The sequence below is a fragment of the Carcharodon carcharias genome, chromosome 21, assembly GCF_017639515.1.
Source record: "Carcharodon carcharias isolate sCarCar2 chromosome 21, sCarCar2.pri, whole genome shotgun sequence".
Taxonomy (NCBI): Eukaryota; Metazoa; Chordata; class Chondrichthyes; order Lamniformes; family Lamnidae; genus Carcharodon; species Carcharodon carcharias.
This window is the reverse complement of record NC_054487.1, coordinates 40,151,843-40,173,003: the sequence shown is the minus strand read 5'-3', so window position 1 is coordinate 40,173,003 and position 21,161 is coordinate 40,151,843. Positions and strand designations below refer to the sequence as shown.

The following is a 21,161-nucleotide window of genomic DNA, read 5'->3' as shown; positions in this document are numbered from 1 at the left end:
CCATGAAGTGCACCGTCTCAAGTCTTTCTTTTGGGGTCCAGTTCCACAGGTACTGAACAATCTTTTGGTACCTCCAAACAACTGGTCAGAATTCACCTTCTTGGTGTTAGTGGGCGTTGATGGTGGAGTGGAGATGTGATTTTGTCATTATCTAATGTCTACAAACACCATTTCTAGCAGGGGCCAGGCAGCATAACAAGTCACAGGAGCCATGCCCGTTTATTTCCCTTCCCTTGCACTGGGGCCAATAATAGCGCTCCCTACCACCATTCCTGGCTTTGATCAACTTTCTCTACGTAGACTAAAGGACCAAATCGGGGCCTTTCCTTGTGTGTTTGACACTACTTGTGGAATAAGCTCTCTGCATCATCAAACATTGTGAATTTGGTTGTTCAGAATATGGCCAACATTAGAAACAGCATTATGCTGTTCAGCGCTATTCAAGTAGATCATGGATAATCTGTACCTCTGCTCCATTTCCTCCTCTTGGCTCCATATTCATTGATAGCCCAGCCTAACAAAAATCTGTCAATCTTAGTCTTGAAAGCTCTAACTGTGCCAGCCTTTCAACAGTTTCAAATTTCTGCCATCTTTTGTGTGAAAAGTGGCATTCCAGTGTTTAGGAGGGGAGAAAAACAGAAGGTTTGGAGTATAATTGGAGGCTCTGTTGGGTTTTATACTGGTTCTTGCTACAGTTCCTGTTTATCCTTATCAAGACACTTCATTGCTTCATGGGCCCAGGATGTGTTTGAATGTTCCCGTGTCTCTGGGGTTCTGATGTGCATAAAAAAAAATCTTCCATGTTTTTTGTTCTGATTGAACCTAATCTGTTTTTTTGCTGAGTTGCTCTTACATCTTTTTATGAGTAATCTGTACTGAGGAATTTTGAATTTTATTTCATTTTCTTTTCAGTCAACGGGATCAGTGATGCCATTTCAGCAGCTCAGTGAGTCTGGCGCAATTGAAGCACAATTGCCCAGCTACATGCAACGGATTGAATTCGATAAACTACAGTTGTCTTCTCCCTGTGACGACAAGTATGTTGAGGTAAGTTCTCTCTGCTTCCCCGTGGGTCTTACCAGGACACACGCTAACCCTCAATAATTGTTCTGTAAATGACTGAAATTCCACTGTCTTCGGAAATGCTGGTTATGGCTCTTGAACACTTTGAATAAGTCATGCAGATTTATGGCATTTTTTTTTACATTGAACAGATGATGCATCTCAAATGTACAACAGTATTTAATGGGTTTCATTCTTGTAGTACTTTTTGTGCAATTGTTGATAATGAACAATAATTTTGGCTTCAGCAAGCCATGTCTATAAAACTGATTTGGCTGCAATGACTGGCTGAGTCTGCATACACTGGATAATAAGCACACCAAATTATATTGACCCTGTGGATTCTTACAGCTGTGCTAACCTTGTTGAATAAACTGCTCTGCTACCAGCCTGTACGGAGTACTACTGTTGCCATTGATTTAGACAGCGGTGCTGTTGCATCAGCCTGATAATCTGACAACCTGTCCCTCGTTACCAGTCTATCTTCTCTCAGATCTCAGTTGTGTGATGCTTATCTGGAATGTAGTTTTGATTCCGTGATAGCAGGATTTTTCAAGTGCAGACTTTTTATTCATTCACCAGCATTTATTGCCCATCCCTAATTCCCTTGTTCAGAGGACATTTTAAGAGTCAACTACATTGCTGTGGGTCTGGAGTCACATGTAGGCCAGACCAGGTAAGGACAGCAGATTTCCTTCCCTAAGGGACATTAATGAACCAGATGAGTTTTTCCGACAATCGGCAATAGTTTTGTGGCTATCATCAGACTTTTAATTCCAGGTTTTTATTGAATTCAAATTTCACTCTCTGCCATTGTGGGATTCGAACCCAGGCTCTCAGAGCATTATCCTGGGCCTCTAGAATATGAGGCCAGTGATAATACCATTATACCTCCCCCAACTTGTTGAATTTGGTTTGCTAGGAGGTTCATTATGTACTGTTCCAGTGTGGACTGGAAACTGATAGATGGCATGACGAGAACACTGAACCAATGCCACTCAAGACCCAAAGGACCTCTGTTCTTGCCATCATGTACTCAACTGCAGAATACTGCAACCCAGTATGGTACCCAGCTGCACACTAAACTTCTCAATGTGCAACTCAACTCAACAATGTGCATTATCAGGTATTGTTCAACCAACCTGCCTCCCCTGGCTCCCAGCCCTGAGCAACATTGCCACCCGCCCCCCCACCATCAGGAAGGTACTTGCCACAGGCAAGCACTGGAGAAGGTCCACTCCAGCCCAGACCTGTCTGTATTCAATGACCACCTCAACCCACCAGCAGTATGCCTTCCCTCACACCATCCCATACAGTTAAACCAACCACACTGAGGAAGTAACAGTTTAGGATCTATGGCAGGAGGATTGGCAAAGAAAACACCCACCAGAAATCACTGTCATCACAGACCTCATTGCTCAACCACTGGCTTTGACCTCCTAAGGCTGGGCCCTTTTCAACAGTTTCTGGACTGGCCAAGGCCTCTGTGTGGCCACCCAAAGCCTGTGGGGTCACCGAGACCATTCAGGCTGCAGCTGTGCTGCAGTCCAAACAATGACTCTCATTGTCACGGAATGTTCACTGACTAAACTTAAAGGCAGGCTTAAAGAACTCTACCCAGCCACTAACAAGACTATTGCTTGGCTTTGTGACTATGCACAAGCTAAATAAAATAAATCTGACACGTGGAAACCGGTTTTAGATGGAATTGACACCTTTGAAAGTGCCCTGCAATCATTCCCAAGCACTGCCACAATAATAGCAAACTAATTGTCCTGTGTGCAGGTCTTTTCATAAAGTACTTGAAAACCATTTTTAATGTTTGACAGCAATTAAATACAGGAATTTGACATTTTGGGATATGACAATCAAGTCTAGTCCTGACCTCGTTCCTACCTTTATTTTTAAAGGGGACTTGTTCATTTTGTACTGTAGCCTCTGTTACAAGTTAAACAGCCTTGTCCACAATCTGTACCCATGACATAGATCATGTTCCCCCTCAATCTCCTTTTCTAATCAGTTACAGAAGCTCAGTAATTTTGTATAATTTTATGTGTAATTCTCCACACATCTTTTCACCCCTTCCACTGCTTCTGTGTTATCAGACTTCTTGGCTGTCATCCAGTTTTGGGTAGATACAGCTGAATATTGAGAATACCTTGTCCTCCACCTCCGTCACAAATCTCATACCATTCCAACCAATTTCATCCACTTCTTAACCACTGTCTCAGGTTGAACCAGACTGTTCACAGCTTTAGTGCCCTATTCATCCCTGGACTGAGCTTCAGACCCTTTATCCTCTGCAACTTCACCAGCCTATACTCCTGCGTCAACGCTCTCTACTAAAACCTGCATCTGTACTGTTGTGAGCTCCAGATTCAGCAATTCCAAGCTCCCCTAGCCAGCCACAAATCCTGCACTCTCCATAAATCTCAGCTCATCCAAAACGGTATTTGACACCAAGTGACGCACTCAAGTTTTCTGTGGTTTTGTTGATCTACATTGGTTCCTGGTACCTTTTTATGTTTCTAATTTGGAATTCGTTTCCTTGTCTTTCAAATCTTTCATGGTCTCTCCCTCTACTTTTGCAAAACTTCTCCATCCCTGTAACCCACCTCCAAATTCTCAATTACTCTGACTCCAACCTCTTATATTTATATTCCATATGGATAACTCCATCCACCATCCCTTAGCTGCAATATTGCCAGCCTTGGTCCTGCGCTCTGTCACTCCTGAAAACCCCTCCTTCCTCTACAACTATCCCTCTCCTTCAAGACCACTAAATTGCAGCTCTTGACCACACTTCTTATCACTTAATCTCTCTCCCCATGACTTTGCTTCCAATATGTCTCTGTGTAGTACCTTGGGATAGTTATCAATGGGAACCCTAGTAAATCTAAAGTCAGTGGAGATCAGGGGACACTCACCAGCGGTTACAGGAAGATGGCTGTGATTGAAGTCCAATCATCTTGGCAAGAATTTCTCAGGGCTATCTTCAGTTTTTCCCTTAGGTAATGGAGCAGTTTATGTTTGCGTACAGTATGAACTGGATAGCACACAGGCATGGGCTGATTTGTGACAAGTAACATTAGCACTACACAAGGCAAGGACTGTCTCCAACAGGAGAGAGCCTAACAACTTCCTCTTTCAAAATGCCCAAATTCTTCTACCTAAAAGGATAAGGGCAACAGGTGCCTTGGAACACCATCACTTTCCACTTTCCCTGCAATACTCACACCACCCTGACTTCATCTTTGCTGGGCCAAGTCCTGGAACACTAACAATACTACGGGAACCCCTCTACTAGAATGACTGCAGCATTTCTAGAAGAAGATTTACCACCACCACCTCAAGAGCAACTAGGGGTAAGCAATAAATACTGCTGACGATGGCCACAGGACGAGACTGAATAAAGACAAAATACAAAAGTAGTGTTTCACTATTATATCTGTTGTAGTAGTAGTAGTAAAATTTTTTACTACTTTAAGTTTTAGAAAAATTATCTTGTTGCCAAGACGCCATTAGCCTTGTTGCCATGGAGTATTTTCTAAAGAGTTCCATGGGAGAGAGAATTGGCTAAACTCTGAAATTTGAATAAGCTTCCTCTGGATATGTAAGTCGTATAAGAACTTTGTAATAGCCAAGATAGTGTCCTCAGCATTTCAGGTTATTCTGATGAAATATAACCCCTTCTGCTCCAATCATTTTCCACCAATAACCAGCCTGCAAAGGTCACCCATGGGTACCAGTGTTCCAGTGCTCCATAGCTGGCACAGTAAACCACTACCAAAACCACAGAGGGAGAGCCATCCACAAATGTGAAATAGGAGCTTTGAGATAAATTTGCAGGCTTTCTTGCAGCTTCAGCAAAGAGTTGCAATTATAAAGAGCTTTTAATTCAGTAAACCGTCCTGTGCAGAGGTGCAAACAGATGTAACATACAGACTAGAATGCCTTATGCTGGCAAGCCACATGAGGTTTGTTTGCTTTGGGTTAGATGAAGACTTCACTTTGAGGGAGAACATTGTGCTGACATGTGATATGGTAATGATACTTGCATTAAATAAATATTCATATTGAGAAAATGGAGCCATATGTTTCCAAAGAAAACCTCCCTGGGCAGTGTTTGAATTGGTTTGCCAGCCACAGATTGATAGAACGCATTCTGGCTGTTAACAGCCCAATGGACTGTTGAAAAGAGAGCAAGGCATTACCGTGCCTGAGTGCTTGTTTGCTTTTAAATCTCTGCACTGAAAACTTCGTGTTTATGACACTTCAGTGTTGAGGAAATATGCCCTTCTAGAGTAACATAGTCAACGTATTGTGTTAACTGTAGAAAATTGTTTGGCCATCAAACTTGTTGCATCAAGTTGACAGTCTTATTCCTTGCATGCACGTATTCATTAGAACAGCCTGCATTGGTGAAGAGGGATTCATCAGGAAAATTAAAATTTAGAAAAACTTTTGGGATCTCTACTTTCAAATGCAGCTTTAGCAAATATTAATTATGCCAGACAAAAGACTCGCAAGGTGGAGCATCTAAATTGATGTTGACAAACCGTAATTGCTTTGAAAATTGCCTTCCAATTTTAACAGCTCAGATTTACTGGCCTCCTTCCATCTATGAAAGATGATGGCTATGCAATAAACAACCCATTTCAGATGGGGTGTCTTTGAATGGTGCACCTTTGCTGAAGGCTGTGAAGGCCAGTCCTTGAGAGGCAGTTCCTGCCACAAGTGTGCATATGAAGCTACCAAGTGACATTGTGGGTTTTGTTGTTTTTGACATTGGTGCTGTTGCCAAGCCGCTGTAGCCATTGGTTTTCATGGTGGTGCATCAACCCATTGGAGGTGTCGCCAATTTCCTCTGTCATCAGCTAGTGACCCAGGTGCAGTAATTGATGTCCAGGGCCTTCATGTCACGCTTGCAAGCATCTTTGAAATGGAGTTTTGAGCATCCTGCTGGCTGTCTGGCTCTGACTACCTCACTGTACAGAAAGTTCTTGGGTATGTGACTGCCTTCCAACCTGCGGATGTGGCTGAGCTACTGAAGTTGCCCTGTTTGACTAGTGCCAGCAACTTTTGAGCTCTGCCTTTGCTCTGCCAGGATATACCCCTGATACACTGCAGATAGCGAAAATGGAAATTATTGCTTCTTTTCCTAGTAACTGCAAGGCCCCCATGTTTCACAGCTGTACAACGAGGTGCTGTAAACACAGGCCTTATAAACCAGGTCAGATTATATAGATAGTAACCAATAGCTTAAAACATGCAGTCCTTTTGCCACCTTTTTATAGTCCAGAAAATTCATATTGAGGTGTTGTTTAAATGTGCTGTTTGAATTTTACTATCTTACTTCAAATTTTTCATAACTGTTGTCAGATTTTCTTCCCTGCTGATGTTCAGGGCATTGCCATTTAATCTGGTGCTTTGCAACCTTCTGCCTTGGTGCTCCTAGCTGTCAGCAATACTCTCTGAGGCGGAACCCTGCCTTCCCTCTCAGCTAGATGTTAAAGATCCCATGGCACTATTCAAAGGAGAGTCGTGGACCTCTCGGTGTTCTGGCTTTATCCCTGAACATAAAACAGATTTTCTGGTCATTATCACATTACTGTACATGGAACCTTGCTGTGTGCAAATTGACAGCTGTGTTTCCTATGTGACAGCAGTAACCACACTTCAAAAGTACATAATTGGCTGTAAAGAGCTTTAGGATGTCTTGTGGTCATGAAAGATGCTCTATAAATGCGAGGTTTTATCCTGTAAAAGTGCCAGCACAGACAGAACTGCGATGTTGTGAATGGCCTACTCGCTTGTTCAAAATACCAGCAAGAAAATCCACATTGGAGAAAAGCAAAGCTATATGCCAAAATGCAGTAGAATTAGCTAAATACTTGTACCTACTTCATACAATTTGTATAAACAGGCACAACACAACTGATCTCTCACATGAGCAACCACACAACAAGGTAAACTAATAAAATTGAAATGCTGGATCATTCTTTCTTTATAATTTTCTGGTGAGTGACATACAGTGGCAATAAACTGCTTCTGGAATCAGAAGCTAATGGTATTTTGGAACATGCTGTCATTTTGAGTCCTAGGGTAAGCTGCTGCTTATTTCAGTTGTCCATCAAAAAACGCAGGAAGAAACAACCTGTTGAATTTGTTTTTAAAATGTGAATCTTTGACTCAGTGCAATGCTCAGCAGGAGTCTTGTATCCAAGAGAGTGGATGACCTTCTCCTTTGGCTTCCACTGATAAAATTGGCACAATACAGGGGGAGATGGTGGCCTAGTGGTAATGTCACTGGACTAGTTATCCAGAGACCCAGGCTAATGCTCCGGGGACATAGGTTCAAATCCATGGCAGCTAGTGGATTAATACATCTCGGAATATAAAACTATTATCCACAATGGTGACCATGAAACTGTCAACAGTTGTAATGACCCATCTGCTTCACTAATGGGGAGGAAATCTGCCATCCTTACTTGGCCTACTGTAACTCCAGACCCACAGCAATGTGGTTGACTCTTAACTATCCCATGAAATGTTCAGTTCAAGGGCAATTAAGGTTGGGTAACAAATGGGCAGGCCTTGCCAGTGAAGCCCACATCCCATGAAAGAATAAAGAGAAAAAAAATACTAATTTCCCCGGCCTTGTATTGGAGGGAATTAGCTGACCAATGTTTAGCATCTCTTTTAAGTGAATTAGGAATCGTGAGTGGATCCCTGTTGTGAGTTTATTGGTTGCACACTACAGGTCATTACGAGGATGCTGTTCATTCTTACTCCTGGATTCTTTACTGAGTTTGCCTATTCTCCACTGGGAGACTTAGGCAGCCATTAGAGAAAGAGAGGGCTTAACAACTAAATCTTGAGCATGGTCAAACTGGCTCCAAATGTGATATTACAGCAGCCATTGTTTAATTTCCATTGTACCTTTGTTTTTGCTATTTAGGGAACTATTTTGGTGAAGTACCCACCACACGAATTTGGATCAGGAGAAAAAGTATTCAAAATGGTGTTGGGAGGTATGTTGACATTGATTGATGGACAGATTGTGAAAGTGCTGTATATCATAATTTGACAAATTTGGTGGTAAGTTGCTAACATTTCAGTTTTATATTTCAATATTTGCCAACTTCTAAAACATTTTAAATTGCTGCCATTTTAATGTGGGTAGAAGGACTCTACATGTACTTTGTACTCCAGCAACTCTGAGGTTAAGGTACTTGTGCGTGAGTTTTTAGTCATTTTGTACCTAGACACACAAATCCCTTTACTCCAATATAATTCCCAGTCTCTCTCCATTTAGAAAATATTCTGATTTGTTTTTCGTTTGGTCGTAAGTGTTTGATGTCACACTTCTCCACATTGAACTCTGTCTGTCACAGTTTTCCTCACTCATCTGTCTAGCCCCTCTGTAACTTGCTGCTCTCATCTATGAAATGGTCTATGCCCCCTACTTCATGTAATTTGAAAATTTGGATGTATAAACCTATGGGTCAAAATTGGATAGCCTCTGAAAACGGATCGGGGTAATGCAATGTGCAATTAATATGTGCCTGTTCCTTCTGGCGTAGGGAGCATACAAACGTTATACCGCCTGCTCATTACAATGATTGTGTGATGGCATCCTTCCATCTACAAGAGATGATGGACACTCAGCAAATAATCTATTTAGGTGGAGTGTCTTCCTTTGATGCTTTGATGGGTTGTGTAGCCCAATTCATGAGAGGCAGCTTCTGCCACAAGCCCTGCACATAAACTGCCAAGTGACATTGTGGGCTCTTGTTTTCGATGTTGGCACCTGTTGCTAAGCTGTTGGAGCCACTAGTCATCGTAGTGGTGCAATCCCAAGGGAGGTGCCGCCATTTCCCCCTTTCGCCAGCTTGTCATTCCCAGGTGTGACAGTAGATGTTTAGGGCTTTAAATCATGCTTGCAAGCATCCTTGAAATGGAGCCTTGGGCGCTCCACTGGTCGTCTGGCTACCTTGCCATACAAAAAGTCTCTGGGTATGTGACCCTCTTCCATGCTGAGGACATGTCCAAGCCACCATAGCCGACTCCGACTCTATTTGATTATGCCAGCATGCTTGGGGAGCTCTGCCTTTGAGAGGACAGCCACATTCATGATTTTGTCCTGCCAGAATATACTCTCAATGTGCTGCTGACAATGAAGATGGAAATTATGGAGCTTCTTTTCTTGACAACTGTAAGTCAACAATGTTTCACAGCCATACAAGGTGCTAAGAACACTAGCCTTATAAACCAGATCAGATTAGGTAGTTAATAACCAGTAGCTTAATACAGACAGACCTTCAACCTCCCTTTTATAGTCCATAATACCACTTGTCACAACCTCCTAGAGTTTATGCCTTTTATCCCTACTTTGCAAACCAATTACTGACCCATGTCACAATGTTATTTTCAACTCTGTGCGCTGTTATTTTTCATATTCCCTTGTGAGGAACCTTAAAATGTCTCTGGAAGTCCATATGAACAACATCTATAGACAGTCCTCCTTCCCTGTTAGTTGCATCCTCAAAAGTCAATTAATTAGCCCGACATGACCTATCCTTTGCAAACCCATGCTGACTTTCTCTGATTGACTCCTATTCATCCACATGCTCAGCCTCTCTGTTCCCGATGATCGATCCCCACAACAGAAACTAAACCAAGAGGCCTATAGTTTCCTGTTTTTTTGCACTCCTTAAATAATAGAATTATATTTGCAGTTTTCCAATCCACAGGCACAATTCCCAAATCTAGAGATCGTGATAAAATTGTGACCAATGCATTTATACTTTCCTGAACATCTTTTAATGCTCTGGATGGAAGTCGACATGTATAGAGACTATTCAGTTTAAATATCAATGATTTCCCCATTAGCATATTTTTTTACTTTTTTTTTAAATCAACTCAGTTTCTCTCCTCTTGTCTTCTTTTTAGGCTTCTTTATGCCTTTGGTATTTTGTCTTCTTCCTCTGTTGTGAGAACAGATACAAAGTGTTTGTTTAGCAAGTCTGTCATTTCTTTATTGCCCATTATATTCTATTCATTGGTCCCACATTTTGCTTATCACTGCTTCCCTTAGTAGTTTTATATAAACTTGTTGCTAGCTTTAACATCCTTTGCAGGTTTTTTTCCATGTTCCCTTTTTGCACCTTTTTATACTTTTATACTTCTTATATCTTTTAATGGTTTTTATAGCTTTCCTGGTCTGTTGAAGTTCCATTTTTCTTCCATTTGTGTCTGACTTTTCTTTTAGCTTGATGCTGTTTCTTACCTTGTTTGTTGACCATGATTACTTAATTGCACAAGAGGAACTTTTACCTTTTTAGGGGTTCATGTTGGTTTTGTATTGTACCAAAATACTTTTGAAATTTTTCCCGCTGTTTGTCGGTTTAACCATGAATAGTTCAGCCCAATTTACTGTGATCGATTTAACTGCACCCTTTTGAAGTTTGAATTCCTAGAGTATAAGCCAATCTCCAGACAAATAGCAAAATAGAGTTAATAGTTATCCCAGCTGGTGCAATGATCACGGAGAGAATTGTCCGTGCCCGCTGGCGTCGGGCATGTTTGGTGACGTGAGCGGACAATATGGTGAGGAGGCCAGAAATTGGTTTCACAACCTCCTTGAAACCAGTTTGCGTTCGCCTGCTCAGCTGTCGATGGCGGGCCATGTCTCCCGCCATTGAACAACGGGGCCTCATTGTAATACATCTGCACATCATTATTATGGCCAGTCTGCCAGAAACACAGCACCCCACCACCCCACTGCTGGACCATCCACCCATCAGCGTGTTTCACAACAGCATATAAAAGGTGTGCATTTGGCAGGCTGCACTTTGAGGCGCACTCGGAGGTGAGTGCACAGTAACGTTCTGCAGTGCTCATCCTGCATCACCTGTTGAACTTCAAGGTTGAGGTGCATTGGAGGTGTGGGGACAAGGACTGCCCTGCGGTTGAGGCAGCTTGGGGGTGGGGGCAAGGGCAGCCATGGGGTTGAAGGTAGTGCACAAGCACATGCAGGGCGGGGACGAGGGAAGCGCTTATGTATCAGGGAAACCTTGTATAAAGTGACCATTCCTCTGCAGCTGAGACAGTTCAGATGCAGCCACATTGATATGCATGGAGTCAGGCCTCTAGCTTATCTGCCCACTCTAGCAGCGCAGGGGCATGCAAGTGGCACCAAATTCTCCAGAGCTTTTGGCCCCTCGGGCACAGTCTGCAAACTAATGAGCATTTTAGTGGACTGCAGAACAGTTGGACGACTAGGCTTGTTGTACAATCTCCTTGCTAAAGCTGACTGTGGAGAAGTCACTGGTGAAGGCGCTCACAGCCCATTGCAATATCACTGTCCTAGTTTGGACCAGCCTCCCCCATAATTCAAGCTAACAGTGCAGCCTTGCAGCGCGGGTTAGAAAAATGTCTGTGCCTGAGCTGCAAGCACAGCATGAGGTCCAATGGGTGATTGGGGTTTCAGGTCGCCATGCAGCACACTAAATTCTGGCCATCCAAGTAGTGACCTGTACTCCCCGGAATGCGTTAAGGGGCCTTCAGACTTAACCAAGAGAGGTTCTTAGTACACTCAAGCTAAATCATGTGCCTCTCTCTCTCTCATCCTGCAGGAGGAGTACATCAGGAGTATGGAGCCTGGTGACCTAGCTGTATGCCTTGTGGTGTACAGAGAGCGGAGACAACGGAGAAGAGAGTGACGGAGGCTCCTGGCTATGCAGAGGGAGGAGCAACACCCTCAGAAGAAGGAGCGGCTGGAGCTCCCGCACACACCACTGAAGAGCCGCATTGAGCTGTCGCTGGTCAGTGCCTAGCTAGACCCAGGGTACATAGGTGCAGTCTTTCATTCCTGCAGGTGACCAACAACTAGTGTCGTTGAAGATTGCGCATGTCTCAGGGACTGGTTGGTCACATCTGCCAGCTACTGCAGGATTTGGCACCATAGGGACATGGAGGGCATTTAGTGCCAGTGGCCATGAAAGTGACCGTGGTGCTCAATTTTTATGCCAGTGGCTCCTTTCAGGGCTCCACAGGTGACCTCTGTGGGATATCACAAACCTCCACCCACAAATGCATCCATGAGGTCACGGATGTCATCTTTGCGAGGGCACACAACTTTGTGCATTTCACCCAGGACCAAGAGAGCCAGGATGCAAAAGCGATAGGGTTTGCCCAGATCTCGGGTTTCCCACAGGTGCAGGGTGCGATCCACTGCTTTTACGTGGCGCTCAGATCTCCATCGCAACAAGTGGCCTACTATGTCAACCACAAGAATTCCATTTGCTGAATGTGCAGCTGGGGTGCGACCACCAAAAAAGCATACTGCAGGTCTGTGCACAGTTTCCAGGAAGTGTCCGCATCTCTTACATCCTCAGTCGGTCGCAAATTCCTGACGCCTTCCAGAGTCCACAGGGGCTGCAGAGTTGGCTCCTCGGGGACAAGGGCTACCTGCAGAGGCCATGGCTGATGACACCCGTGCGATGGCCTCAGACTACAGCAGAGCGACGCTACAATGAGGCTCATGCCGCAGCTCACAGCTTGGTGGAGCAGAGCATTGGGATGCTGAAGATGAGGTTCCGGTGCCAGGACCAGTCTGGTGGAGTCCTGCAATACAGTCCGCAGAGGGTGTCACATATCGTCATCATTTGCTGTGCCCTTTACAACCTGGTACTGCAACAGGGAGACGATCTGGCTGTGGAGGAGCTGGAGGTCTCGTCCAATAAGGAGCTCGTTGACTGTGATGAAGGTGAGGAGGTAATCGAAGGCGAAGATGATAAGGATGAGGCCCTCGTGCTGGCCAGACGAGGCAGGCGCACTGGGAGACCTTCCTGGCTGTTAGATTTGTGGAGGTTGATGATGACATGAGGTCAGGAGACACAACAGGTCATCAGGTTGCATCTATGAATGTTTGACCCCCGTCTGGCTTATGGCAGTGCACATACCCTCTGTGATAATGCTCCTAACGTAGAGATGCAGTGGAGGCCTTAGTAGTTGCTCGATTCCAGGAGGATGATGATGACGTAGTGAGGACACTCCATAGACCTTCACACAGCCTCTGAGAATGCTTGACTTCTGTCTGGCCGAGGGCAGTTCACTTGTGACTTGTGATCAGGGTCATATCATAGCGAGGATGCCATAAAACTTCAAAAGCATCTGATCCTTTGTCTGCCTTCAGCACCTGACCCCTTCAGGAGCACAGTATCAGTGGTCATAGATTTGAAGAGATGGGGGCCAGCCCTTTTAAAGGTGCTGAGAGCACACAGAGAGAATGAGGTAACCTGCCCACTACATTCTGGCAGCAATGACAAGCACCATCGAGGTGCAGGCATCAGTAATGTGTCCAGGGAGTGTGAGGCTGGACCATCACTTTGGTCTGAAGGCTGCACAAAGCACAGGGAAGAGGCCCTGGACTGAGACACCTGCCTTTATCTTGTGCAGAAAGGTTTCACATCTAAGTGACAAGAACACTGCTCATCAGAACAAGGAGCCACAGGCAGGTAGACATTCTTAGGAGTTCATTGGCAATAGTGAACATTATGTACAAGTGATCAACACCTGTGCCCGGGCTGTGCAATTACACCTTCTTAACTCTCCTAACCCTGCCTTTACGTCTTGGTGCTCCCTGGTCATCCACAGCGGAGGTGGAGGCGGCCTGCTGACAGCTACGCCTTGTTTGTGAAGACTTTAACGGATGCCCTCTGGAGGGCTGAGACCTGAGGGTCCCGGCCTGCTTTCGGGGCCCTGTTGTTTGGCAGTGGCCCCCTCCTCGGCTTGTGAAGCTTGAGCTGCTGGGGTCACATGAAGAGGGGATTTGGATGGGCTGGCCATTCTGAGAGTCACTTGGGTGGATAGACCCGAGGTGTGCACCTGCTGATGATCCTCCCTATGGGTGCCCGAGGGCCCCTGACTGACTCCTTGAGGAGAAGGGATAGCTGGAGTGAGATCGAGCTGCACCACACCCCTTTAGCGTACACAATGTTGGAGGGCAGCTATGGTATCAGCAATGGAGTTAAGTCCATGCAGTGGTGCAGGACTGATGTCCTGGACCAAGGTCTCCAGGGTGGCCGCCATCCTACCAGTGTTGACCTCGGTGCATTGACATGCCGGCCCTATCACCTCGGTCTGAAGGTGGATGGACTCCTCCATCGTGCCTTGCAATCTGAGGAGTGCAGCGGACATCCCTTTCTGTTGCTCCCGAGCTTGCCTTTGCAGCTCCAGCAACTGTAACATGACTGAGTCCAGAGGTTCATCAGCAAATTTCTGGCCTCCAGCAGTCCTCTGAATGCTAGACACCTGGGAAGTCTGTGCAGCTGCCTGCTGTGGATTAGACAGTGCGATATGCTCACCGGATTGTGATCCTGAGGCTACTTTAAAGCTAGGTCTCACCGAGGTGTGTGTCTCTGCACTGGTGGAGGGTGTGGGTGAGCGCTGTGAGAGATCTCCAGGTAGGGTTTCAGCAGATTCCTCTCCTGAGCTTCCTTTGGGGCCTGATTGGAGGCTCTGGGTCGTGGACTCTGTCAGCTGTTTCCCAGATGTGCCTGCGAAAGCAAGGGGAGATAATTATCGCATGGCAGTGGCCTGTGAAACAATACTCATCACTCATGGTATGTTTGTCTGATGGATGTTGCACTGCTGACCTCACCGTCAGCACAGGACCGGTGCAGATCCTTATGGCCGGCTGGATGGCTCTGATTTCAAAGTCTGTGAGGACCTTGATTTCAGGCATTCCTCCACCAGTCCGTGACCTCGCCCCATTGTTGTGTGCCAGCTTGTCCTGCATGAATAGAGGTTGAGAGAGTGTAAGCAGGACGCTTGCCAGGCCAAATTATAAGTATGCCTGGCATGTATGGGTAGTGAGTGGTTCTATGGATGATATGAGGACAATGACGGTGTGTGTGAGAGAGTGAATGGTGATGTCCCTTGAACTGGCAGTGAGTGAGGGCCCTGTGGATGTGTGATGGGTTTGTGAGTGTGAGAGTTGAGAGTGATGAGAAGAATGACTTACGCTAGTGGAACGGAGGAGATCATTCATCTGATACGGCACTGGGTGGCTGTCCTCATTTAAAGGGTGTTGGCACTGACTACCACTGACCAACGCCTCCCAAGTCCCATTGGTGATGTTGCTGCCCCTCCCAAGGCCAGAGCGCGGGTACAGGATATCACGGCAAGCATCCACTGTGCCCAAAAGTCGCTCGAAGGACGCGTCATTGAACCTGGAGGCTGTAGCCTTCTTGCCTTTCGCAGCCACATCTTCTGGACAGCAGCTGTGGCTGGAACATTGAGAGGTATGCGCTCGGCTGAGAGGAAGCGGCGACGCAATGGCATGGTGAGCGAATGAGAGCTCGCATTCCATGGAAACAGTAATTAATGTGGCGGGTCTAGGTCGACACAGCCTGCGAAGTTGCCATTGCGGCCAGCGGGCAAACCGTTTCTCCCAACCACTACCACACTTAGTGCAAATCTGGGATGATTCTGCACCAGGAATTTCAGCTCTAAGCAATAACTGTTGTCACATAATTTCACCTTTTTGTGTGTCCTCCCTTCAAAATGCAGTTTAAATTGCCACTTTAAAAACCTTTTAAGTCAAAAGCATAGATTGCTTATAAATCAGCCAAATCCTCGGTAAACTTTTAACATATCTAAATTTATTCCGAAAAGCTAGTGTGCTTAAAACGTCTGAAAAACTATGATTTAATAAGCTCCCAACATCATTAAACTATAAGTGTTCATGAGTTTTTAGAAACCATTTGTTGTGTAAAAGTGTTTCTCCTCACATTGCCTCTCATTCTTCTGCCCGTCACCTTAAACCCCTGGCTTGTTGGTTTATCAACTTTTCAGTCACTGGAAACAGTTACTCTTTGTTTACCATATTTAAACCCTTCATAGTTTTAAACACCTCTATCAAATCTCCTCTTGCCCTTCTCAGATTCTCCAGTCTATCCATGTAATTGTAATTGCTTATCTCTGGAAGCATTCTGGGAAATTTGGGCTGTAGCCTCTCCTTCCTAAATTGTGACGTCCAGATTTGGACTCCGTGCTCCTACTGGGGCTGAACTTAATGTTTTGTACAGATTTAGCATAACTTCCTGGCTTTTCATCTGTACTTTTTTTTATAAAGCCAGTTACCCCATATCGGTTTCTAAACTGTCCCCCTATCTTCAACAATTTAGGCACTAACACCACCAGGTTTCTTTGCTTTTGCATCCCTGTAAAATTGTACCTTGTATTACCTCTCCCCTTCCCTCTGATCAACATATATCACCTCATCAAAAACAGAATTACCTGGAAAAACTCAGCAGGTCTGGCAGCATTGGCGGAGAAGAAAAGAGTTGACGTTTCGAGTCCTCACAACATTTCAACAGAACTGAGTGAATCTAAGGAGAGGGGTGAAATATAAGCTGGTTTAAGGTGAGGGGGAGGGGGGGGGTTGGGGAGAGAGAAGTGGGGGGGGGGGTGTGGTTGTAGGGACAAGCTTCACCGCCCCCCCTCCCTACAACTACACCACCCCCCCCCCCCACTTCTCTCCCTCCCCCCCAGCTTAAACCAGCTTATATTTCACCCCTCTCCTTAGATTCACTCATTCTGTCGAAGGGTCGTGAGGACTTGAAATGTCAACTCTTTTCTTCTCCGCCGATGCTGCCAGACCTGCTGAGTTTTTCCAGGTAATTCTGTTTTTGTTTTGGATTTCCAGCATCCGCAGTTTTTTGTTTTTATATATCACTTCATGCTTTTCTGCACTGATGTTGATATGCCATGTGTTCAACCATTCAACTCACCCATCCATGTGCTTTTCAAGCCTATTGCATCCATTTCACTCTTTTCTACACTTCTAAGTTTCACATCATCTGCAGCTTTTCCAGTTCCACCAAGTCCAAGTCATTAATGTACATCAAAAACAGTGCTGAACTCCGAGGGACGCCACTGTACATCTCCCTATAGTCCGAGAAACAGCCATTGACCACAACTCTGTTTTCTGTGCCTTAGTCAATTTTATATCCATGCAGCCATTTGCTGCACTTCAAATTTAATTTGTTGCCTGGGATTCGCATCCTCTGGGAGCTTGGGAAAGGCACTGGATAAATATATAAATGAAAGTCCGGTCAAGTAGCCACCCACCCCCCACAACCCTGGCCCTACACTTGCTGTCCAGAATGAAAATCACTGCTGTCATTTAAGTTGTTACAGCCTCTAGTAACATCATGAATTGATGTATATTGAAATGAAAACAGTTGTCAATGTAGCTGATGTAAAAAGTGCAAAAAATAGTTGTAATTTTATATAGAGTGGAGACACCAAGATTCCCTACTTTGGTGCAAATGCTTTTGCAGAACTTTTGTTAAATATATCTGTGCAATACAACTTTTGTAGATAATTGGAATTGTACCTGAAAGCTATAGCATAATGCAGCTCTTATTTTCTGCTTTTCTTAGAAGCAACTACACAACAGTCAGTGTCCAACCAAGCATCCATCAACACCTTTATTTTTGGAAAGCTGGTGAATGACTGTGAACATGCTCTTAAACAAGGGGTAAGGTATTTGATTAAATGAGTATGTCAACTGAAAGCTTATAATAATCAGGAAAGATTGAACAGGCTGGGGATCTTTTGTCTAGATAAGGACCAGGCTGAGGGGATGAAGTCTTTCAGATTATGGAAGAGTTTGATAGGTAGAGAAAATGTTTCCACTTGCGGGGAGACCAAACTAGGGGCCGCACATAAGACATAGCTAATAAATCCAATAAGGAATTCACAAAAAACTTACTTACTCACAAAGTGGTTAGAATAGGGGCTTGCTATCACAAGGAGTAGTTAAGGCAAATAATATAACTAGAAGGGGGAAGCTAGAAAAACACTTGAGTGGGAAAGAAAAGGAATAGGTTATGTTGATAGGATTAGAAGAAGAGGGGTCTGAGCAGGTGTGTGGAGAGCATAGACCCGAGAATGGACCATTTAGCTGAATGGCCTGTTGCTGTACTTTAAATTCAATGCAATTTTATATCAAGTGAAAGGTTATTTGTTTGGGCTGGAGCTTTTCATTGCATTGTGACAATGTCAAACAGGCCAATAGGCCTGCCAAATTCAGTCATTATGAATGAGATTTGTTCTTTTTGAGGTATCTGATTCTGAAAGTCAATCAGAGCACCTTTTGTTTTAACTGGCCAGCAACCTGTCTTACTTCCTGAGACTGTCATCCTAGTCTTTCTCTGATGTCGATAACTCTGCTCACCACCTGGACCATTCCACACTATACAGAGAACACCCCTGTAACCTGTCAAGCTCACTGCCCAATTTATAAGAGAATGGCAGGCTGTCAGAAAGATGGGTCCGTACAGGGAAATGCCATGGAGATAAATTTCAAAACGTTAAGTAAGCTTGCAGAATAACATGAGTACACTGTAGTCTGCAGCGAGTGATTTTTCTTTCACTTGTGTTTAAATTGAACCTTAGATGAGAGGACAGTTTTTAAATCTGTTGTGTCAGAATTCTACTACAAGAAGAAGTCTGTCAGGACAGAAAAAGAAGTGTACCATTGAACCACTATTTTACAACTGGATTTATAAAATCCTTTTTGTCATAACTGCCTTCCACAGTGCTGTAATTCTTTAGAAACATAACTTGGACCAATTTCTCTGCTCTTTTTGTTAAGAATCCTAGAAAAGGGCTCAAGGTCCATATTGCTGGATAAAGAACGAAAGAGGTGATTCATTCAGGAAGTAGTATTTACGTGATACCAGGCTTAGATATGAAAATTCTGAAGACTGCCTCCAGGCCTTGGAAGTATTTGAACATTGAAAGAGCTAATAATTTTTACAGGGAAAAGGAAGTGACTTTGTTTGGCACCAGAAGGGGAAATTCAGCTTTTTAGGAGTTGTTTTCACAATGAAGGAAATGTAAAAGTTCCATTTGAGATCAAGGGGTAAAAATATCGACAGGTGAAGAAGGACTATGGTTGAAACCATTGAAGGTACAAAGTGGACCTAAAGAAATTGTTTGAAAATTTGAAAGAATCAAAATGTTAGTGATCTCAGAGGTACATTAAAAAGAGATTATACTGGTTCAACCGTTGATCAGGAAGAGACCTGGAGGTGATGGATATAAATTTAAGAGTTAGCAGCTTTTGTGTTAAAGCTCTCTATCATCTACAGCAACCGTGACACAGCTCAACATCCCTCCCGACAGTGTTCTCCCCTCACTCCGACAGTTCTCCCCTTCCTGACAATGTTCGCCTATCGCTCCCGATAAAGGCCACTGCCCTCCCACATCTATTTTCCTGGCTCAACTTCTGGAATACCTGGCTCCCATCCAGCCCATGTCAGTAGAGCCAGCAATTTTCAGCTGTTCGGTTAGGATGCAGGGGTGGTTGTCGGGTTAGGGGGCCAATGAACATTGTTGGGCATGTGAGCATTGTTGGAATGTAAGGGAGAGGCTGAGCAGGAGCTGAATGTTGTTGGGAAGTGGGAGAGTGGGTGAGCATTGTTGAGTGAGAGGGTGTGAGGTTTGTCAGGGAGTGAGGGGGGTGAGCATTGTTGTTGGGTCGGAGAGTGAGCATTGTCGGGTGGGGGCGGTGAGCATTGAAATGGAGTTGGGGGGGTGTGGGCATCGTCAGGGAGTGGGGGGTGTGCGAGCATCGTTGGGGAGGGAGGGGGAATTGAGCATTGTTGGGCGTTGAGGGGGAAGTGAGCATTGTTGGGGGTTGAGGGGGAAGTGAGCATTGTTGGGGAGGGAGGGGGAAGTGAGCATTGTTGGGGAGGGAGGGGGAAGTGAGCATTGTCGAGGAGGGAGGGGGAAGTGAGCATTGTCGGGGGTTGAGGGTGTGAATTGTGAGAGGGTGAGGGGTCTTGAGTATTTTTGGAGGGTGGGGGGAGGGCTGAGCATTGTCAGGGGTGAGGGGGTAAACTTTGTTGGGGGGAGTGAGAGAGGTGAGCGTTGGGTGTGAAGGGGAATTGCACCCCCCACCCCAAGTCTGCGGGCTGCTGGGTTCAAACTGGAGCCGGGAGCAGAATGTCCTGAAGGCCCAGTGTAAATGTGGGCAGTTTAAATCTCAGTTAATGGCAGGCCCTCCCATTCTGACACTGAGTGGGAAAACTGGACCAACACTGTACAGTGGCAGAAAATTATCAGCAAATTTCATTTGATTACAGAATTTCTAATTTGTAACTGTGATACAATAATCACAGAAGACACAACAATTTTCTCTCAACCAAATGCAGGCCAGAATCCACAACTTACCTGAATCCATCGACATACAATTTCCATCGTTTATTTCACTTGACCCAGAAGAACCAAGGTCTTGGGAGTATGCACCCAGGGGCACACCTTTTGCGGGCTTTGAAGTCCCAGCCTGGGTCATAGGAAAACAAAGGTTTTCCAGAGTTAAAACGTGTCATCAGGATGATCAGCTATATCTCAATACCAAGATTTTATGAACAAAAAGCTAGATAACTGCAGATGCCACAAATCTGCACCAGGATCAAAATGCTGGAAACACTCAGCAGGTCAGGCAACAGCTGCAGACAGAGCAGGGGAGTTAACATTTTAGAGGTGACCCTTTGTCAACACATGAGTATTGCCTCAGTTCTCTTGGATGCTGCTTGACTTGATCAGTGTTTCCGAGATTGTTTTTATATCTCTGGTGGTTTATGACTGAAGAGGTGATGTGGGGTAAGGAAAACTCTAAATGTTGCTGGTTGGTGTCAATTAGTCTTCAGTGAGTGGAGCCATTGAATAACAGATCGCAGGCTTTTTGTGACTTGTTACTAAACATGGCGTCCGTGGCTTAGGAACATTCTGAAGGAGAATCATATGAACCCAAAACATTAACTGTTTCTCTCTCCACAGATGCTGCCAGACCCGCTGAGTTTTTCCAGCACTTTTTGTTTTAAATTCTGACCTCCAGCATCCGCTGTGTTTTGCTTTTGTTATAGGGTCTGTGGAGTTTTGACTGAGTATTTTAGAATGATGCTCCACCATTAACAGGGAGCTCAGAGCACATGGTTTGAACGGTGTTGTGGTCTGAGTCCTGGAGTTCACCCCCACTAGTGACTGCTGAGGAATAGGATTTACAGAGTCAG

General features: G+C 44.8%; 1 protein-coding gene across 10 annotated transcripts in view; it reads left to right on the top strand.

Annotated features, from left to right (window-relative positions):
* The window catches only part of pot1 (protection of telomeres 1 homolog), a 350,815-nt gene that overhangs the window by 65,905 nt on the left and 263,749 nt on the right, over window positions 1–21,161 (top strand). For all 10 annotated transcript variants that reach the window (XM_041216484.1, XM_041216483.1, XM_041216491.1 and 7 more), the window contains 3 exons: window positions 913–1,047; window positions 8,024–8,096; window positions 17,520–17,617. In XM_041216484.1, coding sequence (XP_041072418.1) covers window positions 928–1,047; window positions 8,024–8,096; window positions 17,520–17,617 — 291 coding nt within the window. In that variant the 5' untranslated portion in view covers window positions 913–927. The remainder of the gene's footprint in view (window positions 1–912; window positions 1,048–8,023; window positions 8,097–17,519; window positions 17,618–21,161) is intronic.